Source organism: Oryzias latipes, chromosome 22 (genome assembly GCF_053564925.1).
Source record: "Oryzias latipes strain Hd-rR chromosome 22, Olatipes_Hd-rR_3.1".
Taxonomy (NCBI): Eukaryota; Metazoa; Chordata; class Actinopteri; order Beloniformes; family Adrianichthyidae; genus Oryzias; species Oryzias latipes.
Window position 1 is genome coordinate 21,397,310 of NC_136258.1, and position 18,948 is coordinate 21,416,257.

General features: G+C 37.0%; 1 protein-coding gene across 1 annotated transcript; it reads left to right on the top strand.

Annotated features, from left to right (window-relative positions):
- Window positions 1-311: 311 nt before the first annotated feature.
- Window positions 312-18,948, top strand: plpp2a (phospholipid phosphatase 2a). Its single transcript, XM_023951804.2, has 6 exons — window positions 312-610; window positions 12,541-12,692; window positions 12,771-13,033; window positions 15,741-15,798; window positions 16,132-16,308; window positions 18,129-18,948. The coding sequence occupies exons 1-6, from the start codon at window positions 526-528 to the stop codon at window positions 18,270-18,272; spliced, it is 879 nt and encodes a 292-aa protein (XP_023807572.1). The 5' UTR covers window positions 312-525; the 3' UTR covers window positions 18,273-18,948.

The following is an 18,948-nucleotide window of genomic DNA, read 5'->3' on the forward strand; positions in this document are numbered from 1 at the left end:
GAAATTAATTCAGAAATGTTATGCTGATGGCTAGAACATATAGTTTAAATTTTATAAACAAAATGTAAAGCCTTGTGTTTCCAAGTGCAAGTGGTATTTAAGTTTCAAGCCATTCAAGCAAAGATACTTCATGTCGTGCAGTAGAACTACTACTAGGAGTAAAATAAAATGTAAAAAAAAAAAACGTTATTGTAAGTAGTTACTACTCCCCTGTGGTGAAATGAAGAGGAAAAAATGTTTAATTTGGCAGGTATTGTGACTTGAGGAAACTGGCGCGCGGTGACAGCCTCGCGCTCACAGCCGCGCCCACTGGAGCTACGTAAGAGAGTGGCCTGGCTCGCGCTCACCTGAAACGACTGAAGACAACAGCGGGAGGGCCAGGCGGACAGGTTGGATCCGGAAGAGAGGACAGGCAGCGTTTTCCTGTGCGGCTCAAAGACTTTCCTAGGGTTTTTTTTTACTTCAACCATTCCGCGTGCTTCTTATAAAAATACAACAACAAAGAAAAAAACACGCAGCGTATTTATGGATGTAACGCGGCGCGAGGACAACATGTCAGAGACCAAAAATAAGCTGATCGTCGTGGTGGATGTTCTTTGTGTCTTTGTAGGTGAGTGACTGCTCTTGTTCTCCATTTCCCTGTCGTTTCAATTCTGTCTTGCAATAATTTAAAATGTCAAAAACTCAAATTGCTAATTGTATAAACTGCAAGGGGGGAAAAATGATCTTTGGACCGAAGCACAAACTTGTAGGAGCGTCCCTCAGGTCAGCCAGGCCATGAAGTGAAACATTCTGAAGATCTCCAATTGCATGAGCACTTTCAGGAAATACAAAGATAGTATATAGTTAATTCTGCAGGCAACCTGGAGTGATTTTATTGATCTGTGAGGTTATTACGTGGTGCACATTATATTTCATTTTAATCCTTTTATCGAGCTGCAATTTAAAAAACGTTTTGAAAATCCACTTTTCCAAGACTAGGCATTATTTACTTGTGCATTTGGTCACAAGTGTGGGTGTGTTTTGTCATTGTGGCCTGTAAATGCAATAAGTTGCAATTTTTAAGTTAGATCTCCAGTTTAGAATTAAAATTGAGCAAAGAAATATTTATAGTTGGAAAATGAATTGTGATTCTTAGGATAAGAAGTTAAAATACATTTTAATGTAAATTTTCTGTGTTATTTTTCATATTCTTGACATTTTTTCAGGTTAAGGTTATTTGGAATAGCATCACTGTCTGTGGATCTTCATTTGTGACAGTGAAAAGACTGTTTTGGAAGCTCCTTACCTGGTAGAGGTACTGAGGGAGTCCTGGAATCATGTGTGAAGCATGTACAATCTCTTGTTGGAACTTGTTCTGCACTTTTAGTTGGAAACAAAGTCATGAACAGAGTATCTTTCCACACTTTTCATTCAAGTATCTCCTTTTTTTTGGGGGGGGGGGGGGGGGGGGGTATAACAATGTTGACAAACGTTGTTGCCTTTAAAGAATGAGTTTTTCAATCATGTCAAACTAATTAACATTCTGCAGATATCTGTTGTAGTTTAAACTTGACATAACCTGCAAAAACCATTAAAGCTAATGCCATTTGTCTGCATGTGGACCTGCTGGACCTTTGCAGTTGTGTTTTGGAATTGACAGGAAAAAGACTGAACTTTTGATTTGGGAGCAGTTTTAATGATGTTCTTGAGACAGAGAAGCTGCTCCTTATTGAGTTTAGAAAATTCAATTATAAAAACGTCATTTGAGCTCTATCAGAGCTGATAAGGAGTCACATGTTATCCATAAATTTGTGAAGAAACCAGTGATCATGTCAAAGTTGAGCGTTGACTATGTGTTGTCATTTTGTTTTGGGTCAGTTTGACTTGCAAACTCAAGCTTTGTTTGCGGTGTCGGCTTCTCAAAAGGCTCTTTTTGCATGCGTAAATGCCATATTTGGATAGAGGAGTTTTCTGCCAACTAGTGTGATTTCAAGTATTTAATTAAATAACAGTAGCTAATATGAGATTGATCTTTCTTTAATATAAAGCAGCTTTTTTGAAAACAAGTTTAAAATAAATAAAGGAAGAAATCAATTGCGTAAACTGTCGATTTAAAACAAATGTTTTGGATCGTCTCAGATGTCAGATAATTGGTATTTTGTTTTTGAAAGAACACACAAGTTGAATTAACATATAATTGAATTAGAATAATCAGCATCGGACCTTAAAACAAGCGGAATTTGATGCTTAAGTAAAATAGGGTAAGTGGGATTCTGGTGACCCACAAATCAAACTGACTGAATTTGTTGAGACAAAGTTTTCCCTTCAGAGTCATCGATCTGCGTGTAAAAGTAGGCCATGTCAGATTGCAAATCCATGATTACAAAAGCTGTAAGTCTCTGGAGGCGTGTGTGATTGGGTGTGATATGGCAGGAATGTGCTGAGTGTTTAAGCTGTAAGGAAAGCACTCTGATTTATTCCTCTCGTGTTTTTCCCTGCAGAACGACCTACATCCTGCTTTTTTGTCACCAACTTTAGGCTGAACCCACACAAGTGTACATTCTCAACCACTCATTCTGCGGAGCTTTTGCTGGGTTTAAATAAACACACGCAGAACAGTGCAGACATGCTTGAAATACATAATGTCCAGGTTTAGAATTGCTCAATTCCTGGTTGCCTTTGACATAAATATTCATTTCTAAAACAAAATAAATCAGTTTGTCCTGTTTTTCTAAACTTTTGACACAGTTTATTTAACAAATATAAATTTGTTCAAATTTGGGAATACCAGATAACATAAAAAGATGGTATTCAACTTTTCAGGGGAAGATATTTAACAAATGCATGTAAAAAAAAAGAGAAAAAAATCCCGAACTCCCTGCTGTTTTTTGTTTTTTAAAGGTCAAATTCCTTTTTTGCCTTTCACCTCTCCTTCAGTCTTCAGTTTTCACATGAAGCCGCAAAAACTCAGAAGTTATTCTTTTCTAGTCTTGGCCTTCTGTTTTTGTAATAATAGAGACTGGTTTTCAACAAGTTTTACGTGCTTCAGACACAATTTCTAAATCAACCACGCTGACCAATCAGCACACTGAAACTTTGCATAAGCGGAAAATGAAAAAAGGAAATGGGGTGTCGTATTTCTAGCTTTTTCATCACTATAGACAACGATATACTGCTGTAAAATAAAGAAGCCGCTTTCTAGTGAAAATAATGTTTTTTAACATGTTCTTGAGGCATTTTTCTGATCATGGAGGACATATCTTTAGAAATTTGAGCTTAAAACTGTCAGTCTTAGTTTTTCTTTATTCAAATTGATCTGAATAGGGAGCAGATGGAAAAACGTCATTTGAAAAAGGGTTTATTTGTGATGGAGAAAATGCACTGGATGAGCCACAAGCTCCTGTTGCGTTCTCTGCACACAGCTCCACAGCTCAGAGGCTAATTTCGAATAAACTACTGCAGCTTTGCAGACACTATGTCCCAGAAAACGACATAGGTTGTTTTGATTTAGACTAAAAACGGCATAATCATAACTAAAGGACCACTGGGAACGCTTTTAAAATGGTTTAAAAGATTCTTTGAGTGGGTCTTAACAGTGATCAATAACACTAGAAATGTGCAAAGTTACTCATTTATTTTTACAGATCAGCAGCAGAATTAACTTTGCTTTTAGGATTAAGTCGTACGTCATTTGTGGAAATGTGTGTAGAAGTAGAACCGTCACGTTAAGTTTTGACTTTCTACTCTAAAGAACAGCTTGACTTTGCCAAATCCTCTGCAGGCTGCAACAGCTGAGGTCATTTTATCTCATGATAACGGAGAGCTTTTCTTTCGACTAAACGATAAAAGTGCTTACTTTTGGAAACGTAAATGAAACGCCATATTACCTCACTCCAAAGTCATCTTTATTTCCAAAAACTCGAGTCTCCAGGGAGGGAAAACAGCAGTTTTAATACAAAGAACCGCTGTTCTTTGTATTATTATTATTATTATTATTATTATTTGTATATATTTCCATTCAAAACTTCTTACAACCTTCTTGCAGCAAACTTTAACTACAGTATTGAATTCTTGCATTTTGTGACATTTCATGCCTAACCGTGCACTAAAGAACCATTTTGAATGTTTTAGCCTACTTTGCTTAGCTGAAGTTGATAGGCTGTGCAAAGTTCTACCATTCGGTCACGTTCATTTCTAACTTTGACAGATATATTCATAACTAAAAGGAGGCTGGTGTTTCACATAGCCAGCTGAGCATTTTTGGACATTTGATGCTCAGTCGTATGTCTTTTTTAAGGTCAAAAACAGAGTTAAGAATTAGAGAACATAAAATGTTCCTGTATTATGTGTTAACAATAACTTATAACAGCTATTTCTAATATAAAGTGAAGTGTAAAAGAAGGGATCAGAAGGGATTTCTTTCTATCTGCTATCGAATGTGTAAAAGCACAAAAGGACACAAACATTTGCATTGGGCCAAACAAGGTGGCATCCTCTTGCTGTTAAACATTTTATTTGTTAATAACCGTCAATGACGTTTCATTCATCTTATGCCAACTGACATTTCAGTTCCAATTGCAGAAGAGAACCAAAAAACCCTAAACAACTGTCAATCAGAAAAATCAGGAAATGCTAATTTGCTGCTTTTACTTTTAGCTTCTACTGTTTTTTTCTGCTGTTGTTGCATGTTTTTTTCTTTTTTTTTTTTGATGATGAATGTCTTGTCACACCCAGCGCATCAGCCAAATGTTAATCATAGTCAGGTAATCTTCTTTTGTTCCTGGGCTCACTAGCAGCAGTAAAATGGATACATGCACGTTTACATGCTGCGCACGTTTACATTAATGTGGGGATTGTTGCTTCTCTCATTGTTCTTCCTCCTCATGGTTTTATTAAAGAGACATATTTCTATTACATTCGGGTTTGTCTCATGTAAGTTTATGTTTACATGATGAAGATCTTGTACCCAACTTTTTTTTTTTTTTTCAAACTTCATCTGAGATATTTGAATAGAATTCTTATGATAATCACACAAGCTTCTGATTTTTTTTTTCTACAAAACCAAAAACCTTTTGACATAAAGAAAACATATCTGGCTAAACAAAAACTGTAATCAAGTTTTCTACCTTTGTGCAAAGACATCAAATAAAAAAATGAATATTTCTGCAATTAAACTGCAACTCGTCAACTGTACTGCAAACTCGCATGAAAAAAAAGACCCCAGGATCTGTACTAATGTTCAATGTAATTGTATTTTGGGCAAGAATTTGCTTTTTTGGGGAATTCTATTGCATTAAATGAACAAAAATGCCCTTACAGATGATTGCTTGATGGGAAAAGTCGCCTTACAGAAATGGAGCTGCAGCCAGTTTGTCCTTCCTTTATTTTGATAAGACACTTAACAGAATGGAAACAGCCACCTCATAATTTGAATAGTTAAAAGATATTAAAAGTATGTGCAAATTTGCAATATTATTTATTGCTTAACTTTGTAAGACCCAAAAACTGTTTTTGGTGTTTTTAAACATGTACTTGTAGCATTTTTTGTACGATAGAGGACGTAATAAAATAAGTTGAGGTTAAATTTGCATTATAAAGTTGACTTTGAAAACAAAAAGTAAAAAAATTCAGTCGATTAACTCGGATTAAAGTGGTCTTAATTTCTGCACACTGCTACTGTTGGCCATACCCAAATACTGCTTTTCAAACCTTTGACTTCTGTGGCGTTCAGACTTTCACGCTCTTCCAGTTCATGCAAGAAGGCATGCAATGGGATGTTGCTTTTTTTTATTGTTTATGAATTTCAACAATAGCAATAATTGTAAGCATTGCATCATTGGTGCTTGTTTTTTAAACTGAGCATCTGCAATTGAGCTTCAGCTGAGACTAGACACAACCCGATCATAAATTCTGAATGCAGTTGGATATTGTTTTGGGGGGGGGGATAATTCAAATAGTTGTTATGAAAGAGGATTAAGTATTAATATAAGTGAATTTGATGCAAATGACAGGGGGGTACTTGGACTAAACTTGAACTTTTTCAGAAAGTCAGAAACAATTTTTGTTGAGTTGCTGCCAGCAGCTGGGATTGCTTTGTCTTTTGTGTCTGTAGAGCATACTGTGGTCAGCAGTGAACTTGGCTTAGAACAAAGAGTGGAAAGGACATCTAAAGATAACAGTTAGACCTCATGGAATATCAGACGTTTGTGAGAACGCCGTTTTGCTGTCTTCCTTTTGAAAGAAAGGCTTTTATCACTCACTGGAGCTGGATTTTCCCAGAAAAATCCCCAGCCTCACTAGAATTGATGCTCCTCTTTTTTTTTTTCTTCCTCACAGTTTTCCTGGATACAAAAGTTTTAGAGTCAATGAAATCTGACAAATGATGGCCACTCCAGACGAAGCGACCAAAATGCTTCATTACAAACTTTAACCTGAACTAAACCGTGGCAGAACTCAGGCTGTCGCCACTTGTTTTTGCCTTTTTTGAGACGTTTCATGGGAATGAAATGCAGGAAAAGGGTAAAAAAACACACAAAGTAATGAGGATTACAAAAAACTTCCCCACATAAACAAGAGGATTCCAACAAGTTAAATATTTGTTTTCTGACCATTTGACTGTGATGTGAAACACCCGTTACAAATCTCTGTTGGGACGCCCATCAGAGGCAAATGTCTCTCATTTGTCTCCTCTGATTTTGCATGTAGACTTCAGATCATTTCTACATTGCAATTGTCCATATTTGGCCATGTTCAGGGGACACTCTGTGGCCCCTCGTGTCCCATGGACACTCATCTTAGAACTGAATAACAGGAACACTTCCCCCTTCCTGCTGGGTCAGGGGTCAAGGGAAAGTTGTACTTGTGTCTGATCCCAAATTCCATCATGTTTATTTTCTCAAAGAGGAATCAGGGATGTGCTCTAGCCAGAAGAGATTAACAAAGCGAAAAACAATACTTTCCTTTCTTACTTTTTTTTTTTTTTAAATCTCTCCTGTGGATATTCTGCTTTTGTGGAGTAATGTCAGCAGAAAGTGTGTGAGAGATATGTGAAGCTGATTGCTGTAGTGTGTGGCTGTTTTGGCCTCAGCAGGAAGCAAAACTTGACATGCAAAATGTCAAAGCAGGAACACACAAAGGGCTAAAAAAGAACTTGTTTTCATCTAATCTCTTGTGCTGCGTAAAGATGTTTTATTTTCAACTATAAAAACTGCTGCCACTACCACTCCAGCTGTTAGACTAACAATGGCGAAACATTTCAATTATCGTTTTAGTTTCCAACGTCCATCTTTGAAAGAACCTCAAAATGAATGGTCACCTAAAAGGGCAAATGAATCGGGTAGTTATCCCTTTAATACCACAGCTGTGACACAGAACAACAAACGCTCTTCAAACTACCTTAACGTTTTGACCCTTAAGTCTGTTACCGTCATTTCTTTTCCCACAGATAGCTTTGCACAAAACTCTCAGTGAGTGAGGCAGCTTTCCTACACATCAGAACCAGTTGTTTTATGTTATTTGGGTAAACGGTTCACAAATGTAAATTGTTGCATATCGCCTGAAAACTGAGGTTAAAGCTGCTCTATGAACTACCGCAAATCTTTTTATCTTGGGATAAAAATGAAGAAAAGAAAAGGTTTGAACGTCAATTAGCAGAATTCCAAATCATTCTGAAGTGGAGAAAAGCAGCTTTACGTAGATATCATATCAAAAAGCGTTCCCGGAGGTCTTTTAAGTCCAATCATGTTGGTTTTAGCCTAAATCGAAAAAACTGTGTCGCTTTCTAGGACATAGTTTCTGCAGAACGGCAGGAGTTCATTAGAAGTTTTCCATTGAGATGTGGACCCGTTGTAAACCTGCCTTCATTTCCCATCATCCCTTTGACAACAATCTCTCCCGCTAGCTTACAGCCTCTCAGAACCCCAAGCAAAAATTAGCAGTGCAATATGAGCAATATTGGGGCTATCCAGCTGTAAAGTTTTGAGCCAGACGCCATATTGGATGAGCAAAACGAAGACTTTCAGAATGGAGCGGGGATTGCAATTTGGATGTGACAACTATTTTTGATTTGATTTGAAATGGTTTATTTCAAGCAATTAAGTAGAAATAATACACAACAGAAATATAAACATCAGTTATACATTCATACAGTAACTAATCAAACTTAGGATAATTAGACATATTAATAAATATTGCTTGAAAGGGAGTGGAAGGATAAGCAACTGCGTATCTATCAACTATAAGCTTTTTCAAACGACACATTTTCATCTGCTCCTGATTTATCACGATTTGATTTAAGAAATACTCAGAAAAGCTATTTTAAGCTTAATTTTCTAGCAGAACATGTTAAAAACACACTTGTCCTCGGAGTGGGTCTTTAAAGTGACCCCAAATAGTGTATTTCTACATATAGACCCGGACTCTTGCAGAGCAAGTTTCCACAAGAACTACACAATAGATCTAAAATAAAAGAAGGCAGTTCTGCTCAATTTATGAGAGTGGATTAACTTCTGCACAGTCTGTGGTGAAACCATTGCTTTTTGGTTCATCTGTGTGGTTTGAAGTTAGCTGCACATCCCCATCCACACACCTTGGCAGGCAGACAGTGGACACCCACTGGAGCCTGGGACCCAGATACGCAGTTGCTTATCTCAAAGTTAGCCTGCAGAATAAACTCTGCTCGGGTTTGACTTCAAAGCGGGGTTGAAAGATTGCTTGACCTGCTAGAATAATGAGTTTAGGGGTGTGAAGAGCAAAGGGAGGACTTCCTTCCCTAAGAATAAATTCTTCTTTATGAGGAAGTGGCTTAACCTCAAGAACTAGAAGTGACACTTCTGACAGTAAAGTATTTGATGGAAAGTCTTCCTTCAGCAGATTTTACAGTGACAAAATATTTGGCAACTGTAATGTTTTAACATTTAGTAAAAACACTGCGTGTTATGGTTGGAATGCACACATCGACGTGACCTGTTACATGATGCATTGCAGCAACTTCACTAGTGAAGGCAACGCGTTATGCTTTTTATGCTATTCCTCTTTAAACACTGTTTTTTCTTTTTACCACATTTTTTCTTTTTTGCTTTCATTTTCTATTAACTTTTGTGGGTGAAGTTTATCTTCATCCTCTTTAAAGTATCTGCAGCTGCTTTGAACTTTATTTGTGCTCTGGATTTCATGTAGGAACCATTAAGATGTGATATTTTGTCACTCAACCCATAACTGTCAAAGTGGAAGCTGCAAAAATCAGGCGTCACCTGTCACTTAAACTGGTATTTTCTAAATAATAACTGTAAATCCACCGTTTGAGCAACTTTATTAGCAGCATCCTTGCAAGATTAGACACTCGGTTGCTGTCTATTATACATTATTATTGTGGTATTTGGGAACAAATAACAATAGATCCATATTTGGAGTAGAGACTCCTGGCTTTTGTCTGTTAAATGCCGGTTTTACTTTGAAGTCGAAGGCTCTTCTTTTGTTTCCTTACTGGCTCTTTTCTGCAAAAATAAACTTTCCAAAAATGTTAGTTTTTTTGTTTACTTTGCTAGCTCGTGGGTTTCAGTTTAGTGGTCAGCGCTTTGAAGAAGCTGTGGATGAAATTTTTGACTTGATACGAGTCAAGAATAAGTCTGATGTGGTGGGGAGAATCCAGTAGTTTTTCAAAATAAAACTTCCTTCCGAATCAGATTGTTGATAAAATGTACAGTACAAATGTGTTATGTATATAAATCCACGTGGTAATTCACAGTTTTGATGCCTTCAGTGTGACTCTACAATTTTCATAGTCATGAAAATAAAGAAAACTCTTTGAATGAGAAGGTGTGTCCAAAGATCTGGTCTGTACTGTATATCATGTTTTCTTTTCTCTGCTGCCCAGTACCAACTGTCCTACTGACTAAAACCAGTCCGCTGTACAACACTATAACTGCTTTCAAAATAAAAGTGTCACATCTTTAAAATGGAGGTTGCTACAATTCAACAGATGTGGCATCCCAAATATGTTTAACTGGGTTTGTTTTGGATTCATTGGTGGATAATCTATACATAGAATATATGTTTTAATTCTCTCCGTACCACAAATTTGCTCTTCAAGCCTGAAGAATGTTGCTCATATTTGTTGAGGAAAAAGATGAATGTATTCTATAACTAAGGTTTGATCTGAACAAAGTGAAAGAGTCCTAGATCCTGATGCTGCTCTCACGTGCACAACTGACGACAATCCATATCTAGGATCAGAATGTGCTGTTTTAGACCACAAATCTTCAGTGAATAATGTACCTTCTGTAACTTCCTCAATGGTTTTACTTTCTTGATGCAGCTCTTTTACAATTTGGTTGAATCAAACCTGTTTCCAGCTGGAACATAGCATTCTTGCAGTGCTTTTGAATTAGCAGCTTTGCCCTATTTGCTTTGTTAAACCAGGGGTTGATTTATTTTGTAAAACATGACTTAAGGCAGTATTCATGCTTCTTTGTTTTTGCTCTAAATGCACAGACCAAATTAGAAAGGGTGTGCTGCTGAGTCACAGCTAATCCTTGAACAAAGTTCTCGTTTCTTTCTTTTCTTTTGAATCATTATGTCGAAATGGTTGAAAGACTCTACAGACCTACCAGGAGAAAAATAATCTGCTGGGATTAAAAACAGTGTTGTTGGAGTCCCTGTTTTACATTGTTGTAGTCTGTGTGCATTTCTAAATGCATGACGTCTTTTAATTCTTCAAGAGCGGAAAACCTTCTGTTGCTTAAATCTTCACTTTTAGGCTCATGAGTGATGCAAAACATTCGAAAAAGGAAGCACTGTCAGGGTTCAAACTTCTCCTGACATGAACGGCTGTCCACCATGCATCTCATTTCTACCGCCGTCCTGTTTGGTTCGTGACACCCAGGAAAGACCAAAAGTGTGATTGCATGAAGCAGTTCTTATTGTGCTAACCGCTGGCCAAAATCTCCTTGACAAAATAAGCTACTTAAAGCTCTTTTTTTTTTTTTTTCAGCCACGCGGTGCAGAGTTATTTTTTTATAACCGGGAAACTATTTAAGACGACATTCTGAAGCTTCTATCCCTGCATGTTGCCTTGAATGTAAAATGATGATTCCTGTTCTGTGGTGTTTGCTCAGGAAACAATAGAAAATATTCAAGTTCACTGAATCCTGAATGCATAGATAATTATTTAAAATCTGCGTGTTGGAAACCTGTTTGTCCATCGGTAAAGATGACTGAGCGTGTTGCTCAAATCCGTCCGTACAGGTTTGTGTGTTTGTTTCTCACTAGGCTTAGTTCTCCGGCCCTCTTCACTTTAGCCCCAAATCTGTTTGTTTTTTTGAGATTTTCATTGTGCATTGTTGAATTTTAAGGTGGAATTGTAGCTGGGGTCAACCTCCCACCCACGAGAGGCTAAAGGTCACCCTGATATTGTCAGATTAATTTTACTAATGACAATTTTTATAACCCAATTTTGGCTGTGGTCTTTAGTAAACATAAAAATGTTGTCTTTAGTTGCCTTCATCTTGTGTTGTATATAAATTATTCCATAGGTTTTATTACTTTTTTTTGTATCTTAAAGACCCACTCCGATCATCTTTTGAGTTGTTTTAAAAGAGCTCACAGTGGTCTTTTAATTATTGTTGTTTTATTTTGTTTTTGCCAAAATAAAAAAAATTTGTGTGAAGAAATGGGATTTTGAGCTTAATTTACTTCATATATGTCCTTTAACATCAAAAAAATCTATGCCACAAGAAAATGTTAAAACATTTTTTATCTGCGTGGAACTTTAACTCATCTGCACTTCCTAAGTCCTTTGATTCTTTAAAAACCAAGAAATGAGAACCATTTCCAAAGAAATGACAAGAATTAGAGAGGCCAAGAATCTGCCAAAACAGTACAAAATGTAGGATTCTAATCGTTTTTTTGTTGCTGAACTGTTCCTTTGTGATAACATTTCTTCTGGGGGAAGAAGCAACGTGACAGAATTTGATGGTCAAAAGTGATGATTTAGAGGTCATATCCAGAATCTCTATTGCCAGTTGGTTGTTATCAATTAAAAGCAGCACATTTTATTGTTTGCTTTTAAAAAAATATACAAGAAAACTGTAAAAATCCAAATGTTTTGTAATCGGGTTTTTTCTTTTTTGGATACTTTTCTTGGACATTCCTCCTAGTGATACTAAAGCTGGAGTGATATTTTTTTTAGCTTTTTTTTTAAACTCTGCCATCAGCCTGTAAGTCCAGATGAAACAAATGTTCCCAAATTTAGCCGTTATTTTTTTACAGGAACTCTTTTGATAAACTGATATGGTTCTTTCACATTGTTGTCAGGATTTCTTTATCAGAACCTGGTGAAACATCACACAACAGGATTTTGTTGTGGCTTATTTTTATCCTTTGAGTTTAATAAGAAATGATTCTTCATTTGTCTAAATTTCAGGCTCTTTTTTTTCCCCACCATTTTTTCTCTCATGTCTTGTGTTGACATATATGAGAGCATAATAAACATGGATATAATAATGTTCTTTTTCTGTACAAAACAAGTGAATCTTTTGGTTTCTTTACATTTCTTCTTAGCTGCGCTTCCTTCAGCCATCCTCACGCTTAATTTCAGCCCTTATCAGAGGGATATCTTCTGCAATGACCAGACCATCAAGTATCCATACAAGAAAGACACCATCTCGCATGGAACCATGGCTGCAGTCACCATCACCTGCTCCATCGTCATTGTAAGGCCTGCGCACCTGTCTGTTCAAATTCCTGTTGTTTCTAGGTGAAATTATTCTTGTCGTGTTTTTTTTCCACAGATCACAACTGGAGAAGCATTTCTGGTGTACAAGAAACGTCTGCACTCCAACACCAAATTCAACCAGTACTTGTCTACTCTCTACAAGGTGGTGGGCACCTACTTGTTTGGGGCGGCTGTCAGTCAGTCGCTGACCGACTTGGCGAAGTTTACCATCGGTCGTCCTCGCCCGAACTTCTTTTCCGTCTGCGCTCCGGTATCCTGCGAGGGACTCGTGCTGCGCAGTAACTGCACCGGCGCCGCACGGAATGTGACGGAGTCCAGGTGAGCGGCGCGGCTGTTTCGCAACCTCGTGTACAAAGAAAAAACTTTAAAGATTTTGTTTTACATTTTTGTGATAGTTTCCGCTGTGTCCAAGAGAAAGTTGCTTAAAAAATCTGTCTGTGCATTCTACAAAAGAAAATTGCAAATAACCTTAGAGATGATCACTGAGCTTCTGTGAATGTTTACAGTCTCTGTTAGGAAAAAGATTATTGGCTTTATTTTTTTATATCCGTTATGATCAAAAATTGGGAATGTGAATTTTAATAATGATTCCTAATTACCATAATTTCCAGACTATTGAGAGCACCTGATTATAAGCCGCATCCATTACATTTTTAAAGGATTAAACATTTTGTACATATATAAGCTGCATGTGCCCACATTGAAACATGTGTTGTAGAAAGAGGATGTGTACAGTAGTGGGCAAAATTGTTGGTACCCCTCAGTTAAAGAAAGAAAGTCCACAATGCTTGTTGCTTTTTATAATAATTCTGTTATTCAACAACTCAAAAGTAATGGCTGATTTTGATTATTTAATTTTCAATAAATTTAAATTTATTGAAACTTTTGAATGTTTCAAGTCATTTCAGTGAGCATTGTGGACTTTATTTCTTTAACTGAGGGGGACCAACAATTTTGTATCTTTCTTTTCTTAAAAAAATTTACCGTAATTAAAAACCTGGGGGACTTCAGGCACAAATTCATGCTACAAAAAATATGGTGGTGGAGTTGTGATGGTTAGGGCTTGTTTAGCAGCAGATGGACAATTTCATCAACCTGAAAACAAGAATTCTTTTAGACACAGACTTAACTAGGCCTTCACAATAAATCGCAATATCAAGCTGTGCAATATGTATATCACAAAAGACATTAAAAATTGCAATAAATGGTTAGCTTAAATGTGCCAAAACAGCACTATGGTCCCCGCTTATGGAACAGTCTGCCAGAGGGCCTGAGAGCCGCAGAGAGCGTTGATACTTTTAAGAAAAGGCTCAAGACCCATCTTTTTAACCTGGCTTTTAGCGAATTTTTATTTATTATTTATTTATTTTACTACTTTTATTTATTTATTCAGTTATTTATCTATATGTATTTTCTATTTTTATTTTATTTCTTTATCCATTTTATCTTGTTTTATGAACTTGAACCTGATTTTTAACGTGTTATTTTAATTTACCTTATTTCAATGTTTTATCGTTTTTATCAATATGTTTACTTTTTGATTCTCAATTTTTATTCTCATTTTTATTTCCGGTGCTTCCTCAGCTGGAACCTCTCCCTCTGGGACGGCTGCTGTTCAGCCGCTGCGGCTCTGGGTGGGAACCTGCATCACCGCTTAGCTGTGGTGGAGCGGTCCCCGCCTGTGATGTTGCATTTGGCTGTCTATGCGGCTGTTCACGGAGGGGGAGGTTCCAATTACTAGCGTTTCCCGCATCATGTTTTTGTGCTCAGCATATGTTTTACAGCCTATTTTTCATTGTCATTTTCCATCAGTTAGAGAGTGGGAGGTGTGAAAGGCGTGGGGGGCTAGGTACGGGGAGGGGGGCCCTATTATTTATTTATTTATTTATTAATGCTTGCTTGTTTTTATATTTTGTTGTTTTAATGTAAAGCACTTTGTGTTATATTTTTATATGAAAAGTGCTTTATAAATAAAGTTTGATTTGATTTTGATTTGAAAACAGTTTTATGGTGGCTTGATATATTTAATGAATCAAATAAATCCCTTTATGCATTTGACCAATCAGATGGAGCCCTTTCATGTTCGATTCTCGCCTCCTATATAGACAAGGGTCATGTTTAAGTTATGTTGACTTTTATTTAAACGGAATTGTTGAAGTGAAATGGAAATGATGTTTTTGGTTGTTTTGCTATTGCTATGTATCACAAGTTTTAACGTCATCGCAATATTGATCACTAATATCGCATATCACGAGTTTTCCCTCATATCGTGCAGCATTAGACTTTACCTTGCATTTATTTTTGACATAATTGGAATTATAATGTCTAATGTTCCAATAAGATTCTGAAAAGTGAAAAGAAAGACAGAAATGTTTGGTTAATGGGACAGGACTTTACTCCACCCCACCTAGTAATGTCCTGAAAGTAGCAGCTGAGTGGTTTTATCAGCCAATTCAAAATAAATAGGAACAACTTTTTAGTTATGAACAAAGGTAAACTGTAATAGATTCAGCGCAACAGACATAAAGTAAAGAAATTTTGAATAAAAGCCCAATTTTTGAGGCAATAACCACCAAAAAGGGTTTTGTAACCAGACTGTAAAGAAGTTTTTTTGTTTTTTGTTTTTTTTTACATGGAAGTTAATGGAGAATTGAGGAACATGTGGCCATCTTTAGGAACTACATTTGATAATATCTGTTTGGCTTTAAATCCGGGAACAGAAGGTGTGTGCTACATGATCTGTGGTGAAGTTTCCTGTGTGGTGATTCCTCTGCGGCTGCACAGAAAAGCCTTTAAAAGAACTAAATCAGGTGCATTAAAGTACATTTAGGAAGAAGTACTACATTTAAATCTTATATTCAGACATTTTAAAGTAACAAAAAAATTATACTTTATTGGCCAGAATTAGATATGATTCAAAACCATGCAACTATTAAGCTAAATTTAATCAAATCTTTAAAAAAAAAAAAAAGTCAATAATTGACCTCCATTGTATAAATTGTTGTTTCCTTTTCCCCCTCATCAGGCTTTCTTTTTACTCTGGTCACTCCTCGTTCGGGATGTACTGCATGGTCTTTCTCTCGGTGAGTGTGCCGTCTCCATTTCCACTGTGTGTCAAAAAAATGACTGTTTGCTCAGAAACGTGTACAAAACAGAAAAAAACAGACAAAGCTTTAGCTCCAAAAACACCATTGTTGTAATTCTACACATTGGACAATAGCCGGAAAGTGATAAACTTGCTTTGGAAGTCGATTTTCTGGATCATTTTTCAAAGTTATATCATTACAGCATGCATCTGATTTGGGCTTATTTATCCATTTATTAATTGTAATTTGAATGCTAATTAATAAATGGTTTTTTTTCTTATTTTGTGCAAGATGACTGATTTCAAATCTCTTTTTCTTTTGCGCGAGCAGCTTTATGTTCAGGCCAGGATGCAGGGGAAGTGGACCAGATTAGCGCGACCCACCATCCAGTTCTTCCTGGTGGCGTTTGCTGTGTACGTGGGTTACACGCGCGTTTCCGACTACAAACACCACTGGAGTGACGTGCTGGTGGGGCTGCTGCAGGGGGCTCTCATTGCTGTGCTCACTGTGAGTTCCCCCCTCACTGTTTGATTCAACATTGCTTCTTTGTGAGAGATGGTTTTTTTTTGTTTTTGCCCTTTTTTCTAAAAGGATTATAGAAATTTAAAATCACACTAAACTAAACTAAAACAAAACGATTGCAAACCATTTTTTTTTTAAATTAATGAATGACTGAATGTAAACAGCCCATGGGCACGTCTGCACGGTCACGTGTGCAGTAGGTTAAGTTAGGACAGATGTTTCATCTCAGTTCACGCATTGATACTTTTAGCAAACCTAACAGCTACTGAACTTAATCAAAGTCTTTTGTCTTTTTTAGCTTTCAGCTGACTAAGAAGTTTCAGGCTTTTTTAAGCAGTCGAGACATTTGCACATCCTCTGTTTTTTCCTCGCCACAAGTGTGTGCTCAGTGTGTGTTGAGAATCGAAAGAATCGCTTGTTTCATATCCTCTTTAGTAGCAAAGCCGAGGCTGCTTGGCAGGAATGGATTCAGACTTTGAAACATGTCTTTCATTGATTTCTCTTTAATATTTGTCCTTTTAAGTATATTTGTCATCTTTGAGGTTATTTTGTGTAAAGTCCCACTCCGATCATATTTTGACCTAGTTTTAAAGCGTTCCCAGTGTTCTTTTAATTATGATTATGTTGTTTTAGAAACATGTCCTTTTCTAGGACGTAGTTTCTATAGAGCGGCAGTAGTTCATCAGAAAATCACCTTAGAGGTGTGGGCCGGACTGGTGGCACGGAGTAAGCCCGCCCTCATTTCCCATCATCCCATTGTTTCCATTCCCCCAATGCTAGCTTAGAACCCGGTGCAACAAAAATAGCTAGCTAAATTGCAGCTATCCAGTCGTACAGTTAAGAGTCATATGTCAACTCAGACGAGGACAATGAAGCCCTACATGGATCTATTTGTCTGCAAATGGATGCATCCATCAGAATGGAGCAGAGCAGGGAGCTTGTGGCCCGCCAACGTCACAGCTACAAGCTTTTTTTTAGCAGGATTTAATTTCACAACAAATTGAATGAAGAAATCCTCCAACACAATTTTAAGCTTAATTTTCTTTGTAAATATCCTCCATTGTGGGAAAAATGCCACAAAAATCTGTTAAAAACACAATTTTTATTGGAGTCACACATGGAGGCCATGTGTGACGTCGATCTGCTCATGTTTGTGCGATTTCTGTCCTGAGGTTAAACCAGATCTTTCTGAGAGTCTTGTTTGGTCTGAATTTCAACAGGATGTTGTGTTTGGAGATTTCTCTTTAAAAATCCCATGTACCATAAGCTTTTTGTCCTTTTCAATTCAATGTTATTTAAATAGCCCAATATTTACAACAATAGTGATCTCACTGGGCTTCATGCCAGTGATTGTGTAATAAACATGAATCATAAAGAACATAAAGTCATAGAATTTAATAGCTGATTGCTAAACTAAATTTAACAGACTGAACTAAACTGGGCATCCCTGCCCTTAGACCCTCCTTTTCACTCCAAATAAAGCTAAAGTTCATTTTACAATTACAACAACTGTGGCGAAAGTTTCTTTCATGCAGCTAAATTTGTTGCTAACCCTGATGTAATGTTTGCTTTTCGCCCCTATGAGACGCGAGTTTGGAGGCCAGGGATGAATGTTCCATCATCACGTCAGCTTTTAGTGCTGCAAAGCTCAACAATAACCTGAAATTGTCACGCATACTAATCTGTCAGATTAGTACAATATATATATTCATTTTTCCTCCATAAATCACCTAGAAATAAGATTCCCCAGATTATTGTTATCTAAAGAGATGACATTCCTGTCCTTTGTTTTTTTTTCTCCTCAGGTTCGATACGTGTCTGATTTCTTTAAGCAGCGACCTCCTCTGGTTAGGACGACAAACGGGACAGAGGAGGAGCAGCTGGAACACAAACCCGGAACGCAGCCTGTGGAGCACGGCAACCACCGCAACTGCCCTGGACCTGTATGAGTCGCCCCCCAGCTCCAATAGCATCTCCGTTACCAAAAGACCTGGAAGTAGAAAACATTCAGCCAACAGTTTTATAGCCACCAGAACTTGTTGGAACACAAGCTCCATTTCTATATTTCCATTTTGTGTATGTATGTGTGTTTGTGTGAGAGAGTGTGTCTGGGCATGTACAAATGTATTGCAAACATGCATCTGTGTGTGGTTTTGAACAATAGTCAATAACTATGTATATATTTTTGTTTTGTGTGCGTGTTGTTTTTTTTTTTTTAACAACTCCTCTTTGACAAGTAGAAAGGTTCAAATCTGTGCAGAGGAGTTTGCCAGAGGGATGCGTTCCTTTTCAGAAAAGAAGTTTCTGTGGCTGAGCGAAGGAAAAAAAAAAAAACGTTTTCCACTTTGGTTCAGTCAGACGAAACTCTCTGCACCCCTCTGTCCCCGAAGCTTTAGTCTTTCTCTGCACGACAGCTTTCACTGTCACATACTGGGGCGATAATGTACAAAGATAACATTTTTATCCTGTTTATAACTGCTGTATCTAATAAATTTTGTAGTATTTTTAACCTGTAAGCAGTCAGGAGTGGCAGTTTTATAACCAATAAATAAAAATGATCTTATGTCACAAGTTATTTTATTTGCACCTTAACGACATGATTCAAATAAATGATTATGTTCTACA

Bases quoted from the DNA above. Each gene is read 5' to 3' on its own strand.
- plpp2a (XM_023951804.2), top strand. From the start codon at position 526: ATGGATGTAACGCGGCGCGAGGACAACATGTCAGAGACCAAAAATAAG. The intron at 12,693-12,770 runs GTAAGGCCTGCG...TTTTTTCCACAG, and splicing joins TCACCTGCTCCATCGTCATT to ATCACAACTGGAGAAGCATT. The intron at 16,309-18,128 runs GTGAGTTCCCCC...TTTTCTCCTCAG, and splicing joins CTCTCATTGCTGTGCTCACT to GTTCGATACGTGTCTGATTT.